This window comes from Silene latifolia, chromosome Y (genome assembly GCF_048544455.1).
Source record: "Silene latifolia isolate original U9 population chromosome Y, ASM4854445v1, whole genome shotgun sequence".
Lineage (NCBI taxonomy): Eukaryota > Viridiplantae > Streptophyta > Magnoliopsida > Caryophyllales > Caryophyllaceae > Silene > Silene latifolia.
Genome location: NC_133538.1, coordinates 87,659,010 through 87,676,286, shown reverse-complemented (window position 1 = coordinate 87,676,286; position 17,277 = coordinate 87,659,010). Strand labels below are relative to the sequence as shown.

The following is a 17,277-nucleotide window of genomic DNA, read 5'->3' as shown; positions in this document are numbered from 1 at the left end:
TCCGAACGTTACTCTCTTGTTGCAAGAACGATACTCTTTATCTCTAGTCAGAAATTGCAAGCCATAAGGAAGCATTCACCCGAGTGCGAGCTAGTACTAGGCCGAGTACCCGACACTCGATCGAGTGGACCCTGGCACTCGACCGAGTGGACCATTTTCAAGAAATATGGAATTTTATGGAAAATGAGACACTTGACCGAGTGGAGACGGTCACCCGACCGAGTAAACTCAGCACTCGACCGAGTGCGGTTCTGGGTAGCAAATTTCTCGCGAAAATCGTGTTATAGCTTGTTCAAATCTTCTTCGTTCGTTCTTCATAACACCAATATCAAAATTCCTCTAAAAACATTCCAAAAACTCCATTGTTTTACTTTGTCACTTCGATACAAGCTTTCTACTTCATTTCTTCTTCCTAATCTTCACTAATTACCCAAAGTATGTGATTTTTTTCTTTCCCCTTGTTTTTCCACAATTTGATTTTCTTTATATCTACTCTAATTTCATCTTGTTTTACCAATTATTGCATGTTTTTGTTTATTTTATTGTAGTAATCAATTTTCTACACCTTTATTGATGTCAAATACGAGAATTTGATGTTGGAATTTTTGTTAAATTTGAAGAACTCGAAAATTAGGGATTCTTGAGACAAAAATTTGACTTTCTGTTTAATAATTAGTTTAATTGTTCTAAAAGGGTTTAATCTTTGTTAGTAATGTTAGATCTTACCTCACAATTAAAATTTTGCCTTAGAATTTTACCCCAAAGTTTACGAAACATCTAGTTTTCATGCCCAAATTTTGATTTTCATGTTTAATTCTTGTTCTAATTGTGTCCCAAGGCGTTAGTCCTTGTTAAAGTATTGGCTAAAATTTGCAAATTTGTCCCAAAATTCCACCAATTTTTTTGAACGATTTGCATACCAAAATTTCAATTTTTATGCATCATTATTAGTTTCATTGTGTCCAAAAGCTTTGCTAATTGTTGAAAGTGTTATAAATTACCATGATTTGGGTTAAAATATTTTGTAATTTTACAAGAATCTCATTTTTTCCGCAAAATTCATGTCTTGAGTAAACTTTTGGTTTGATTAAATTTTAAAGGAAATCATGTCAAATTCTTTACTCAAATTGTTATTAGTAAACTTGAAGTGTGGAGGAACTTCCAATTTGTTTCAAATTTGTCTTAAATTCTCATCTTTTTTATCCGGAACCTCCTTGTGTTAATCGATTTTATAGCATGTCAAGGTCCTAAAGAAATATCTGAAACAACCGCGGGAGGCAACCTCACAAAAAACCAGTAGCACCTTCGTGATTGAAGCTCCAAGGTATCCGGCATCGAGTTTGAGTGGACTATAATTATAGGGATAGTTGACCATAAATTGCAGAACAAATCTTAAAGACTTAGAAATAAGCACCTGAAAGCAATGAAATGTCAGAGGTAATTAAAAATAGAAAATGGACTCCTAAATGAAGGTACTAGACTCCTAATTAGAAACCTCTAATTAGTTACTAAATTACTTGTTAATTTAGTCTTAATGATCTAGTTACATGCAAACTTATAAGATGGCTTAAAAAAATTTTAAAAAAAAAAAACAAAATTTCCTTACATTGCTTAATAGGAAATTGGGCACAACAAAGGTCTCCAACCTTTGTTGTTCTTGAGCTAAAAATTCTGATGGATGATCCTCCAAACCCCAAATCACCAATGTAGGTGATCTCCTCTAAGATACACCCAATATTAGCTCAAAGATATCCTAATTTACTAACTAGCTAATATTAGGATATTCTTGTATAATATGTAGAATATTATTACAATAATAATATTAGTTAATGTATATTATTATTTATGATTTTATTTGATGATATTTGATCAACTTTTGATCATATGACTTGATGAAGAAGATAAAAAATTTTGATCTTTTTCTGCTCATTTGAGCCGGCCAAGAAGTGCCGTGATGGCCTTTTTTTTCTTAAAAAATCAACCATGCAAAAGTGTGTAAGATGAGGTATATATATAGTGTGTAAAATATAAATAAATGACATACAAATGTTAGAGGGATTTGCCAACCCACATGATGAGAATCATCATGCATTTTAGGTGGCCCTCAATGGACTTCCGGGTCAATTTTGATTTTCGACATTTGTCCCACAAATGCTTATAAGTCGAATATTTTAATTATCTTATATAATCAAATATTAATATAATTATTTAACACTTCAATAATATAAATTAATAAATAATTTCAACCAAACTTTCATATATTATTAGACCATTTTATCAATATAAAATGTGTCTCATAAAACTCTATTAGCTAATTTTAAAACCTCTTTAAGTTTAATTAGCTAATTACCTCCGCCTCAAACTATACACACATATCGTAATACTTTAGCTAATTAACTATTAATTATTAAATTACTGTATAACATTTACTAATTATTTATCGTATAATTAAATAATAAATACTCTTGGCCCGAGTTCGTAACTCGTCATCAAATAACAAAATCACTTGACTAACTATAAGTCAATAATATACAATAAATTAATTAAATTGTATCCATACACAAATAATTAATTATTCCATTTTGAGCATCATCCTATAGGTATGACCGAGAGGGGTCAACTGATCACTGCCATCATACGAAAGTAACGTCAAACTCTAGTCAGCCGAGCGTTACCAATTTACGTTAATCAGTTGACAAAGAATATATTATATTCTTGATATTCCTTTTACGAGATTTATTATGTAGACACACTATTGTGGAGGACACTACTACAATAATCTCCCACTTGTCCGACACAAGTGTGCGCTACCAATTCTCTTGTTCGTTAAATCTCCCACTCAAGGCAAGATGTCTTTCAGGTCGTTCTTGCACGTGATCATATCAAATAGTTGTTTCCTCGATCTGGAGGATAACTGTCGGACCGGATAATCTGCAATAGATCTCATCCGAGCGTGGCCACGCATTTCCACTCACCTCTCCTCGAGTGGCCTTGAGATAATAAACCCTGACGACGGTGGACAATCCTGTTAACCTATTTTCTTCGTTCGATACAGATCACAATGACCCAGTAAATGTCCTTCAGCCTCCTTTTACGGTGCGACTTAGGACAAAAACCAAAGCCACCGGAAAGCCGTACGAACTCAGACAAATAGTCGCAAGTCTAAAGAATTGACGCGAAGGAATAAATAGAAATCCTTGCCACAACCAGGAAACATGAGGATTCTATGAATGGTCACTGTCCAACAGATCTTCTCAACAATTTGCCTGTGTAATCGACTAGTCATCTTTATGACCCTATGGTGGTTGAACACACCATCAATCCACTTACAATCTAGTCACTCCGAGACGTCACCTCATTAAGTAACTAGGGACCAAAATACAATGTTAATCCAGTTCACTTTAATAGAATTCAACCTTGTCAATACCATCTATTTGGATAAAACAAAGTATATAAATTCAGATAAAACTGAAATACTAGAATTATTACACTATAAAAACTCAAACGATGAATAGGATTATCATATATGAAATAATTAATACAATATCTAATTATTACATATCTCATAATCTACGATAATTCAGGCATTCGCCTTAATCCCATAAAAGTTACATGACCATCATGCTTAGCCTGCGATAAAGGCTTGGTTAAAGGATTTGCAATATTTGCATCTGTCCCAACCTTACAAATCGATATTTCCTTCCTTTCAATATAATCGCTAATTACATGAAATTTTCTTTGTACATGTTTAGACTTATTACTAGACTTAGGCTCTTTTGCTTGGAAAATTGCCCCACTATTATCACAATAAATAGTGATAGGATCTTCAGCTGCGGAACTACCCTTAGTCCTTCCAAAAGTTGCCGAATCCACGCAGCTTCTTTTGCAGCTTCAGATAATTATCGACAATCAATCCACTTCTAAAAATTCACAACCGCTTATGTCCTTCGGAAGCTTTTCCTTTGAAAATAATATTTATCATAATTATGAGAGAAATCTCCAAAAAGACATTGGAACAGACGAAACAATGCGCACTCTTACCGTTTCCTGGCTTCTTAAAGTTTGGCTTACCTACAGCTAGGTCGCCATGAGCCTTGCCCTTACCTTTACCCTTGTTGTAAATCGTGAGAACATCCTGCTTCATACTCCCACTCAATTTCATATCCTTCTCGGTCTGTACGAGAAGGGAGTGTAGCTCATGAGGACTCTTTTTCAAGTCAGTCATGTAGTAGTTCGCCCTGAAAAGGGCAAAACCATCATGAAGAGAATGAAGCATTCGGTCAATGACAATGCTCTCACTGATTTTGCAATCAAGAGCCTCCAACTTCTCGAAATTCTCAATCATGTGAAGAATATGTGGGCTAACCGGTTGGCCCTTCTGGAGTTTTGCATCAAAGAAGCGACAAGTATGCTCATATGTAACGATTCTCGGTGCTTTTGAGAACTCGTTAGGGAGCGTGGTGAAAATCTTGTTCGCTCCTTGGGCAATGAAGCGTCTCTGCAAATTGGTTTCCATTGCAAAGATGAGTACGTTCTTTATCGCACCCGCTTCCATAACGAATTCACTATAAGCGAGTGACTCGTTGACTCCTCCATTGGGGCATGGGTTTACCGGTATTGGCTCAGTTAAGTACCTGAGCTTACCGTCAGCAATGGCAGCATTCCGTAGTGCTGCCTCCCAGTCCGTAAAGTTGGACCCGTCATTTTTCACACGTGTGAATTGATTCATTTGGTCCATGAATATTTTCAGCCAGGACTCGCGTCCAAGTGTGGCACTAGGCATTTGGATTGCATTATTTCCAGACATTTTGTTATAACAGTATTATCAAAATAAACGTGTTCTACACTGCGAGAAGAAGAATGAAAATAATAAGCATGTGCATCGTTTATATTTTTAAGTCTAATGAACTACTGTCATAACGCGAAGACTCAAAACATTTATACAATTGACCTCCCTCAAGAATTATATAAATGATCCCAAGTCTCAATTCTCTGTAAATTGATAAGCTAACCTTTTAGCTAATTCTACCGTTAGAATTCTTGGTCGATAAATTTCTGTAAATTCTATCTTTAGTCCATCATAATCACGAGAAACTCTTCGGACTATGATGTTGAGGTAAACTAAGTCAACACAACTACTTACCCAACGTAGAAGGGGTCATATTATGCCTACCGACGAAGAAGGGATTCATAGTTGTTTGCCTTTATAAAGACTAATCTCAATTTCCGTTTTAGAGGAAGATCTCATCAACTTCGTTTTAATTCATTGTAAATGAACTAATATCTAGCATGCGTGAATGAATAAACTAAGATGATGGCTTAAAAGCATGTGACATCTGTATGTCTATGAAAACTAACATACAACCTATATGTGTCAATTTTCATACATTTTAGTAGTAGGTGGTTTGGTTTTAGGCGGAATATGATGCATAAACTATCTTGTGAATGAAAAGCAATATGAATGAAAACGTAAAACAATAAATGTCCTAGTATGGCCTATCCTATCAAAATGAACATTAAATACAAGTTTGGAATCCATCCTTGGACCCGCGAAGCTTGTCTTGATGTTCCATTTTGATCCATGTAGCGGGAGTGAGCTCCAATCTCCATCTTTAGTCTTCTTTTGAAAAATACAATAAATAAAATTTACATAATAAACCTATTTATTACATTCTAATTTCAAAACCCAAAACTAAAGAAAAATAAAGGAGATTCGAGATCTCATAATTACATAAAAATTATGTTTCCTTCATTACGAAAACATAATTTGACTAAGGCCACACTAAGTATTACAAATTACAACCGATTGCAAAAAAAAAAACGTAAATAAATTCATTCAACGATTCATTCAACAAAAATAAAATGCATCAACTAAAAATAAATTAAACATACATGACACAATTCCTTAATTATGTTGATTAATTTATCCAAACCACCTATTTAAATTAACAAATTAAGTGATAATTCCTCCATTAATCACATTAATTTAATCTTAATTCATATTAAACTTGTAATATGAATTTAATCCATCAATATTTTAAGCCGCTTTAAAATAATTTGGTATCTTAAAATTGTGAACCGTTTCACAATAATTAATCATACATTGTAAAGGTAATGTATAATTAATATTGGCCAAAACAAACAAAAACAAAATCTTTTTTTTTTATATGTCTCGGCTAATAAAGGAAAAAAAAAACAAGTTTTTTTTTTTTTTTGGCAATAACAGCAAAAACAAAAAAACAGCCCTTTTCTAATTTTGTACACGGTTTTATCTGTAAAACCGAAACAAGACAATTTTTTTTTTTTTTTTAAAATCTGTCCTCTGTGAACAGTAACCACGTGAACAGTAACAGGGAAAAAAAAATTTCTTTTCTTGGATTCTTTTCAAATCGGCATAAACAAAAAAACACCACAAAAAAAACTTTAATCGGTTTTCGGGAGAAACCGAAAGAAAAAAACAGAAAATAATTTTTTTTAAATAATCTTTGTTCATCCGTGAACGATATGAAGAAAACGAAAAAAAAAAAAATTCCACGGCTCAAAAAAAAATCCAGCCGATTATATTTTTTTCTCGCAAACCCTAATTATTGTTTACAAACAATTTTATGAAAATCATCAAAATTAAAATTCGTGGCCTTGGCTCTGATATCACTTGTGGGATTTATCTGTATGCATCCCTTTATTTTAAGGATTATAACGAATTATAAAGTGATGATTACGAGTCATAAACCTAAATTGCATAAACAAAACGAAAAGGATTAAGAAATAACCTTCGGTCCTAGCTTTTATGGCCTATGAACAATATCGCAATGATATTCTCCTATCAGTTGCACCCAAGATGATATGAGATATGCCCTTTCAATTTTGCTAGAATCGATCCACAAAATTAACTGATTAATTTTTAGGTTTTGTGTTTTTCTTTGATGAGATGGAGGCTAGGTCAGAATTAGGGCAAAAATTAGGTTAGAATGAATTCACCCATCTCACCCTCTTAAACCGTGTATGAAGGTGGATTAGGGTGGATTTTTCATCCTCTAATTTCCGGCCCAATTACCGAAACAATAAGGGGTTTTTAATTCCTTATTTACGGTTTCCAAAAATGTCAAAATGTGTTAAATATAAATTGTCATCTAGTGAGGATCGAACCCATAACCTCTTGGTTTGAGTACCCTCACTATTACCACTATGACACATTCATCTTTTTGATATTAAATATAACCGATTACATTTAATTACGAATTAACAGATTAATTCGTCCAAGCTAACATTACATACATTTAATTAAATATAACTTATTATATTCAATTTACGAATTGACAGTTAATTCGTCTCAACTAATATTATTTAATCTTCATTAAATAATTGTCTCATCAACACATTGACTAACTGTTTAGTCATATAAGGCATCAATGTGATTACATTTACATAACCACATCTCTCAAACACATCCTATATGTGTGACTTTTAGGGACCAGTTGATCACCGCCATCTGTATGATAATAACGTCAAACTTTCTAGCAAGCCAACCGTTATTAGGTAATCGTTAATCAACTGATAAAATACGAAGTATACCCTTGTGAACCTGTAAGAGATTTACAAATGTTATCACACTAATTTGTGGAGGACACAAGCTCCAACAAAAGGAAACATTAACATTCATCGTATAAAATAACTCGAGAAACAATTTCAACCGAGTTTAAAGAAATTAACATTTATATAATGATCTCTCACCAAAATTACATAAATGATTCTGAGATCCGTCTCTAAATAAATATCGGCCCAGTGACGCCAGACATACGAGATCTAAATAAGTTCGGTGAGTCAACCCTTTGACTGATTCTACTCCTAGAACTTTCGGTTGACAGATTTCAAGTAAATCCATCTCTTAGACCCGAAACACAAAACTGGGCCCGGTGAAGCCAGACATAACAATCTTGCAATTCCGTTGAGTCTAACCAACTTTTATGTGTAATAATATTTATCACCCTACTTACCCAACATAAAAAGGTAACATCACGGTGAGCCGTACCTTCCCCCTAATGAAGAAGGGATTCATAGGTGTTACTAATTCGAAGGGCTAGTCTCAATATTTAAACAATGTGAGAGATCTTGTTAATTTATTATCAATTCCCTTTAAGTGAACTAAATCGGCGAATTCTAAATAATTTTAATTGACAATAGTCGAAAACAAATAAAATGCATGTAATGGCGATTTGGCATGAATGCATTAAATAAAATACATGTAAAAAACGATTTCTAGTATGGCCTCCTAATCTAGTTAATCTAATTAACTATTACAACTTCGGAAACCAACTCCTTTGGTCCCTTCAACTTCATTGGAACGCCTTCCAATACAGCTTGGCCTTTTGGAAACTCCGGTCTTCATCGGAACTCCTTTCCGAAAGGCTCCGTCTTTAGGACACCACCGGTCTTCATAACAAATAATTACAAGTATAAAATGAATTACATAGCAATTCCTATTATACATTTGTAAAATAAAAATAAAAATAAATCTATTAATATTACAAAATGGCGATAAGAGATCGCAATTAATTACAAACCAAATCGGTATTCCCCTACATTACGGGTAATACCAATTTAACTAACTAGGACATACTAGACAAATTACATGAATAAATTACATAAATTTAAATGACGCTCATCTAAAAAAATGCATAATACAAATCATATTTAAACATGCTCTAAAATGCCAAATTGCCCTATAAACCATCGGTTTGATATAAAGCTCGTAACTTTGGTTAATTAAGCGGTTTTTAACCATTAAAAACACAAATTAGTACTTAAATAAAGTTTAAGCACTAAAAAACTTCCCAACCTTATTTGGGACTCAAAAACTAGTCTTCTCTAATTTCATAATGATCTCATAACTTTTTATGAATTATTGGTAATTAAAACTTATTTAATCATAACCTTTATGATAAATTCAAATAAATAAACAAAATTATTGAAAAACTTGAAATAATTTTTTTTATTATTTTGGAACATTTCCAGGAACTCAAAACATCAAAATTATTCGTCCAAAAATTATTTTGTATCAAATACACAATTTAAAACTTGTTATCGCATTTGTAATATATTAATTCCGAATTAAATACAAAAATTTCTAAAAATAATCAAATAAATTTTTTTAATATTCTGGAACATTTTCTAGAACCTAAAAATGTTAAAAAAATTATCCAAAAAAATCGATTAAAATTTGAGGAAAAAAATGGTTATATTTTATCGGTTTTATCTCATAAAAACCAAAATACATGAAAAAAATAATCAAATCAATTTTATAAATTTAAATCCAATGTATTCAACATGCAAGTAACCATAGATAGATTTCTCATTCAGTAAATTTCAATTTTAAGATTTTTAACTAATATAATCACATTTTATTGACTTTTAACTATTAAAATCAATAACCATGCAAAATTAATCATATTAATTTTCTAATTTTTACTTACTATATAAAATTTTCATGGCCAGAATTAACTTGTAACTTATTTTAGTTAACAATTAACCAATTTTATGCATATTAAGTCGGTTTTAAGACGAAAAAAAACTTAATTAGCAATAAAATTCCATAATTAACCAAATTTGACCAAAACCATTTTTAGGTCAGAATGTATACATGTAACCAAATTTTTCGTGCCAAACTATTTTACACAAAAAAAAAAATGGGTTTTATAAAGTCATCTTATAAATCGACAAAATTGTCAAAAATCGACATGCATGCAACACCAAAGCTCTGATACCACTTGAAGGTACTGGATCCCTAATTAGACACCTCTAATTAGTTACTAAATTACTTGTTAATTTAGTCTTAATGATCTAGTTACATGCAATCTTATAAGCTGACATAAAAATGAAAAAAAAAAGCAAATGTTCCTTACATTGCTTAATAGGAAATTGAGGACAACAAAGGTCTCCTACCTTTGTTGTTCTTGAGCTAAAAATTGGGATGGATGATACTCCAAACCCCAAATCACCAAAGTAGGTGATCTCCTCTAAGATGCACCCAAGATTAGCTCAAAGATATCCTAATTTACTAGCTAGGTAATATTAGGTTATTCTTGTATAATATGTAGAATATTATTTCAATAATAATATTAGTTGATGTATATTATTATTTATGATTTTATTTGATGATATTTGATCAACTTTTGATCATATGACTTGATGAAGAAGACGAATTTTTTTTGTCTTTTTCTTCTCATTTGAGCCGGCCAAGAAGTGCCTTGATGACCTTTTTTTTGCCTTAAAAAATCAACCATGCAAAAGTGTGTAAGATGAGATTTATATAGTGTGTAAAATGTAAAGAAATGACATACAAATGTTAATGGGATTTGCCAACCCACATGATGACAATCATCCTGCATTTTAGGCGGCACTCAATGGACTTCCGGGTCCATTTTAATTTCCGATATTTGTCCCACAAATGCTTATAAGTCGTATATTTTAATTATCTTATATAATCAAATATTAATTTAATTATTTAACACTTAAATAACATAAATTAAAAAATAATTTCCACCCAACTTTCAAGTATTAATAGACCATTTTATCAATATAAAATGTATCTCATAAAACTCTATTAGCTAATTTTACAACCTCTTGTTACTTTAGTTAGCTAATTACTTCCGCCTCAAACTATACACACATATCGTAATACTTTAGCTAATTAACTATTAATTACTAAATTATGGTATAACATTTACTAATTAATTATCATATAATTAAATAATAAATAATCTTGGCCTGAGTTCGTAACTCGTCATCAAATAACAAAATCACTTGACCAATTATAAGTCAATATTATATAATAAATTAATTAAATTGTATCCATATACAAATAATTAATTATTTCATTTTGAGCATCATCCTATAGGTGTGACTGAGAGGGTTCAACTGATTACCACCGTCATACGACAGTAACGTCAACTCTAGTTAGTCAAGCGTTACCGATTTACGTTAAACAATTGACAAGTAATATATTATATCCCTGATATTCCCTTTACGTGATTTATTATGTAGACGCACTATTGTGGAGGAAACTACTCCAACAATAAATTTAAATCCAATGTATACAACATGCAAGTAACCATAGAAAAATTTCCCATGCCATAAAATTCATTTTTAAGATTTTTAACTAATATAATCACATTTTATTGACTTTTAACTATTAAAATCAATAACCATGCAAAATTAATCAAATTAATTTTCTGATTTTTACTTACTCTAAGTAAATCATGCATGTGTGACTATATAAAATATTCATGGCCAGAATAATATGCAACTTATTCTAGTTAACAATTAACCAATTTTATGCATATTAAGTCGGTTTTAAGATGGAAAAAACCACTTAATTAGCAATAAAATTCCATTATTAACCAATTTTGACCAAAACCATTTTTAGGTCAGAATGTATACATGCAACCAAAATTTTCGTGCCAAACTATTTTACAAAAAAAATCCGGTCTCATAAAGTCATCTTATAACTCGATAAAATTGTCAAAAATCGACATGCATGGAATACTAAAATCCTGAAAATTGGGGATAAATTAGTTTAGTATGAATACTAAATCTGAGTAAATTTTGGTGATTTTTATTTGAGTCAAGGTATTTTTAAAACACTCTACAAGGTGACTGTTCTGGCAGGTTTTCTAAATTGATATGAATAATTGTAAAATGATAGAAACCTTACTCATAGCAGAATACCAATGAAATAAGGGTTTGAATTAGACTCTAGCACACAACAAATAATCTATGTTTACTTTCCCATCACTAAGCAAAGGAATGATCTCAAGCACACAACCAAGAGATGCTTTTCAGAAAATAAATTTCAAAAAATCCAAGTTATTAATCAAAAGTAGTCCGCCTCTTTCATTGATGGTCCTTGCCTTATATAGGCCAGTCAAAATTACAACTTTCTTATAATCCTAAGGCTGAGAATAATCCTTATCTAGCTTACAAAATAACAACCATAATTCTTACAAACTGAAAATAGAGATAGAAGACAATAAAGCAAGAAGCATATAAAGCAGTTTTTAGACTTCTTGTTTGGTTGTGCAAGAGCATTTAAAAGGCTTGGCTTGTATAGAGCTCTCGTCTGTTGACCTTTAGATGATAAATTCCTCACATATAACCTAGATTTTGAGTCCAAACACAATCAAGGTACTTGCTGCAGTCTTGATCACAGGCTTACTGAAAACTTGTTGAATGCTATTATTTGTTCTTGATTCTTGAGCTGATAAAATTGAAATACTGAAATTGAAATGTTGAAATTAATTGGAATATAACAAGCCTGCTTATGTACATGTTGCTGCCATGAGATGGATTTAGACAAAGCTTAGATTTGGGACTGAACCATCCTGAAATCCTTGAACCAAGGATCTGGACCGTGTCCTGGCTGAGCTTGAATGCAGGTTAGCTGAGCTTGGGCTATCCTAGTTTCCTATCCTAGCCATAGACCTTGATGTGGTTGTGACAGGGTTAGGGCTAAGGTTATCTTGCTGAGCTCCTACTCCAACCTCCCCTTCTTGATTTGGATTTGACCTCAAATCCTCAGAATGTTTCTCTTCATCGCACTCTTCATAGTAAGGTTGATTGTCTCCTATGTTGAAATTACCACAAACTCCATATTCTCCAGGCAGGTTGAGCTTGTAGGCATTTGGTCCAAATGAACCTTCTGCCCCAGGCATCAGTTTGTTCTTCCTCATACCAGGAAACATCTTCTTTCTCAGGTGTAGCGAAATCATATCACCACGTTGGAGTTCTCTTGCTTTCTTAGGACCCTTCCCGGCCTTGTACCCAGCATTGGCTTTCTCTATCTATTTTCTGACCTTAGCATAGATCTGTTGCATTTATTCTACCCTCTTATTGGCATCATAGCCAACTGAATCCATCCTAACCGTTGCTAAGTTAGTTAGCAACAAAGATTTTCTCCATTATAAACAACCTCAAAAGGGCTTTGACTAGTGCTGCTTGATGGAGCTCTGTTGAATACAAATTCTGCAGCAGTCAGCTTTAAATCATAATCCCTCAATGATCTGCCCACAGTGCATCATAGAATCCTACCAAGAGTCTTGTTGGTTGCCTCAGTTTGGCCATCAGTTCGGGGATGGTGAGAAGTGCTGAATAGAAGTTTGGTTTTCAGTAGTTTCTAGAAAGTCCCCCAGAAATGACTGATAAATTTAACTTCCCTATCAGACACCATTGTCTTTAGGACCCTATGAAGCTTGGCAATTTCCTTGATGTATATATCAACAATCCCAGCAGCATCCTCAGTCCTGGTACAAGCAACAAAGTGTGCCATCTTGCTGAATCTGTCAATGACCACCATAATTGAGTCCTTGCGTCTCTGTGTCCTTGGAAGAGCCATGATGAAATCCATGCCGATGTCTTCCCAAGGTCTTTATGGGACTGGAAGTGGAGTATAAGGACCATTCTGAAAATAAGACATAGATTGTTGACAGGGTGCACATTTCGTGATAACTTCTTGCACATCACTTAGCATCTTTGACCAATAGAATTGATATTGTAGTATCTCATAGGTTTTCTGCTCTCCAAAATGTCTAGCAAGACCATTTGAGTGAGCTTCTTTGATCAGCAATCCTCAATAAGCTCCCTTAGGAATACATATCCTGTTTCCCAAGAACAGAAATTCATTCTGAGTTAGGTATTTGCTCCCCTTCTTAATTTGACCTGATTATTGTAAATTCCTTTCCTCTTTGAAACTAGGGTCATCAGCATAAAATTCATTCATGTCCTCAAACCCAAGAACCCTTTGCTCCATGAAACTAAGCATAATATACCTCCTTGACAGTGCATCAGCCACCACAATGTCTCTTCCCTGAATAAACTTGCTGGAAAATGAGAATGATTGCAGAAAATCAACCCATTTTGCATGCCTTGGATTTAATTTGTGCTGACCATTTATGTATTTCAGTGCCTCATGGTCTAAATGCAAGACAAAAGGGCTTGGCTTCAAATAATGACTCCAATGATTCAAAGTCCTGAAAATAGCATAGAACTCTTTATCGTAAGTAATGTAATTAAGCTTTGCCCCATTTAATTTCTCACTGAAATAAGCCACAGGATTGTGCCCTTGCATCAGCACAGCACAAATTCCCACTCCACTGACATCATAGTTTACCTCAAATAATTTATTGAAATCTGGTAGAATGAGAACAGGTGAATGACATATCAGCTTCTTAATTAATTTCTTCAAAGGAATGATTAGCTTTCTCATTCCATTTGAATTCTCCTTTCTTAATGCACTCAGTAATTGGTGCCATGACTGAACTGAAACCTTGGATGAATCTTCTCTAAAAAGAAGCTAAGCCATGAAAGCTCCTGACCTCAGTGATGTTCCTTGGAGTTGGCCAAGTTTTATGGCTTCAATTTTTAAGGGATCAACAGATATCCCCTCATCAGAGATTAACAAATGCAAGAAACTGAACCTCAGATTGCATAAAGGAACAATTTTCCAATTTTCCATACTGTTTGTTTGCTCTGAGTGTTTCAAACACCTATTGCAGGTGCTTCAAATGCTCATCCTTAGATTAACTATCGACCAAGATGTCATCAAAATAGACAACTATAAAATTCCCCATATGAGCTTTCAGAACCTCCGTCATTAATCTTATAAATGTGCTTGGAGCATTTGACAGGCCAAATAGCATGACCAACCATTTATATAGGCCATGCTTGGTCTAAATGTTGTCTTCCATACATTCCTTTCCCTGATTCTAACCTGATGATAGCCTTGCCTAAATTCTATCTTTGAAAAGACATTTTCCCTACTGAGCTCATCTAAAATGTCATCAAGTCTTGGAATAGGGAATCTATACTTGACAGTGATGTTGTTAATTGCCCTGTTGTCAGTAGACATCCTCCATGTTCCATCCTTCTTTGGTACAAGCAATACAGGCACTACACAAGGGCTCAGAGACTCCCTCACAAACCCCATGCTTATAAGTTCTCCCACTTGCATATGCAATTCCTGTGTTGCCTTTGGATCATTTCCGTAAGCTGCGTTGTTTGGTAGCACAACTCTTGGGATGAGATCAATGTGATGCTTTATCCATCTCAAAGGTGGTAATCCACTAGATAACTCCTTTGGAAACACATCTCCATAAAATTTCAACATCTGTTGGAATTCAGTAGGGAATGGTATCCTTGCTTCTTTAGCTATTCCCATAGCAAGGATAATAAGAACAATCTCCATACTGTTTAGCTATTGAACCATTTATGTCTCACCAATCATCAAGACTTCCCTGTAATGCTCAACAAGACTGGATGGTTCAGTATACTTAAAAGCTGGTGGTAGAGGCGTTCGTAATTTTCTTTTTTCCGAGCTTGAAAGAATAAGTGTTTTTCCTGTCCTGATGCACACAATGCTTGTCAATTTCCCTTGGCCTTACTAGCAACAGATGATAGGCATCCATTAGCAAAACATCACACAAGACCTCATCTGAATAATCCTTTCTAATGGAGAAATGAACCAAGCACTACTTATTAACCCTGACTACAACACTCTTAATCAACCACCTCTGTTTGTATGGTTGAGGACGTCACTGTGTAGGCAAGCTCATATTCTCAATCAAAGTTTTAGAAGCAACATTAGTACAACTGCCCCCATCAATTATCAGATTACAGACTCTCTCATTGTTGTCATTGATCCAGCTTAAGTGGTTGAGGTTGGGCATGCATAAATCACCATGTCATGAGGTTCAGACGTGAGACTAGCATAACAACCATCTCAGTTTCCTTAACTGCCTCAGTATCAGGCTCCTCTTTATGGTCACAGACTAGAACCTTATCCTCTCCATAATGCACCACTTCCAGAGTACTCAAAGCTCTTTTAGAAGGACACTCTTTGGCAAATTGACCATATCCTTGACATTGGAAACATTTTTTCAAAGGAATGGGTTTTTTTATACCAGAATCAGTGGCCTTCCCCTTATCAAGAATAGGTGGTTTAGGAGTTAGGGCAGGTTCCGCAATTCTGACCCTAGCGGGTGGTCTATAGAATGGTGGTCCGGTTAGATGTTTGGGTACTTTAGTCTTCGCCTTTCCCAATTTCTCAGCCCTTAAGGCCAGATTAACTGCTTCATCAAAAGAACAAACCTTTTGCATCCTAACCCTGCTAGAAATATTTTAATTTAAGCCCTCTATAAACCTAGCAATCTTCTGTTCAGGCTTCTCAGTGATTTCACACTGCAAAGTGAGCTGTTCAAACTCCCTAAGGTAGACTTATACAGTTTGTTGGGGTTCTTTTTTCAGTTGGGTAAGCCTAATGAACATGTCTTAGGTGTAGTATTTGGCTATAAACTTTTCTTTTAATTTCTTTTTAAGTTTAATCCAAGACTTAACAGGTTCTTTACCATCCCTAATCCTCTGGTTTTCATTTTTTCATACCAAAGAGAAGCATAACCTTTAAGTTTCATGATAGAAACCTAGGAAGCCTTCCTATTAGTATATCCTTTAAACTCAAAGACTCTCTCAACAGATCTAAGCCAATCTAATAAATCCTAAGGGTTTAAACGACCATAGAAATCATAAATTCCTACCTTTAGGTCTATGTCTCTTTCCATGTAGATGCCCTCTGCCATGGATTTATCTGAATCTGAGTTGAGCTCTTCATCAAGGATGGGTTGGCTTCTTCCTGCTCCCACGAAGCCTCTACCCCTTCCTCTACCTCTGTTGGGTGGTGGCCTTCCCCAGGAGGGTTTGGGGTGTTCTCCATCATGGTGTTTAATGAATTTACCATGATGTTAACAGTTCTTGCAAGCTGATCACTTTCTGCTCAATCCCAACTAATCTCTCTTCACTCATTGGGCTGGTTTTTGTATTTTTGTTGTATTTAGGGGAATAATGAACTCACACATTCACGACTAATACAAGATGGAACTTGTATTAAACCTAGCTCTGGTTACCACTTTGGACTGTAATTATAGGGATAGTTGACCACAAATTACAGAACAAAACCCAAATACTCGGAAATAAGCACCCGAATGCAATGAAATGTCAGAGGTATTTAAAAATAGCAAATGGACCCCTAAACTCCTGAAAATTGGGGATAAATTAGCTTAGTATGAATACTAAATCTGAATAAATTTTGGTGATTTTTATTTGAGCGTTGGTATTTTTAAAACACTTTGCATGGTGACTGTGCTAACAGGTTTTCTAAATTGATATGAATAACTGTAAACTGATAGAAACCGCATTCAAAGCACAAAGACAATGAGATAAGGGTTTGAATTAGAC

At 34.0% G+C, this 17,277-nt stretch overlaps 1 protein-coding gene across 1 annotated transcript; it reads right to left on the bottom strand.

The window, feature by feature from the left end:
• Positions 1-12,452: 12,452 nt before the first annotated feature.
• On the bottom strand, positions 12,453-13,399 carry LOC141628478 (uncharacterized). Its single transcript, XM_074441618.1, has 3 exons — positions 13,218-13,399; positions 12,965-13,055; positions 12,453-12,836 (listed from the first exon to the last, which is right to left on the bottom strand). Exons 1-3 carry the CDS (start codon positions 13,397-13,399, stop codon positions 12,453-12,455), a joined length of 657 nt encoding a protein of 218 aa, XP_074297719.1.
• Between the last annotated feature and the right edge of the window lie 3,878 nt (positions 13,400-17,277).

Coding starts and splice junctions, on each gene's coding strand:
- LOC141628478 (XM_074441618.1), bottom strand. CDS start 13,399: ATGGATTTCATCATGGCTCTTCCAAGGACACAGAGACGCAAGGACTCA. Junction 13,056..13,217: donor AGGGTCCTAAAGACAATGGT/GTCTGATAGGGA, acceptor CACTGTGGGCAG/ATCATTGAGGGATTATGATT. Junction 12,837..12,964: donor CTAGTCAAAGCCCTTTTGAG/GTTGTTTATAAT, acceptor GTCAGAAAATAG/ATAGAGAAAGCCAATGCTGG.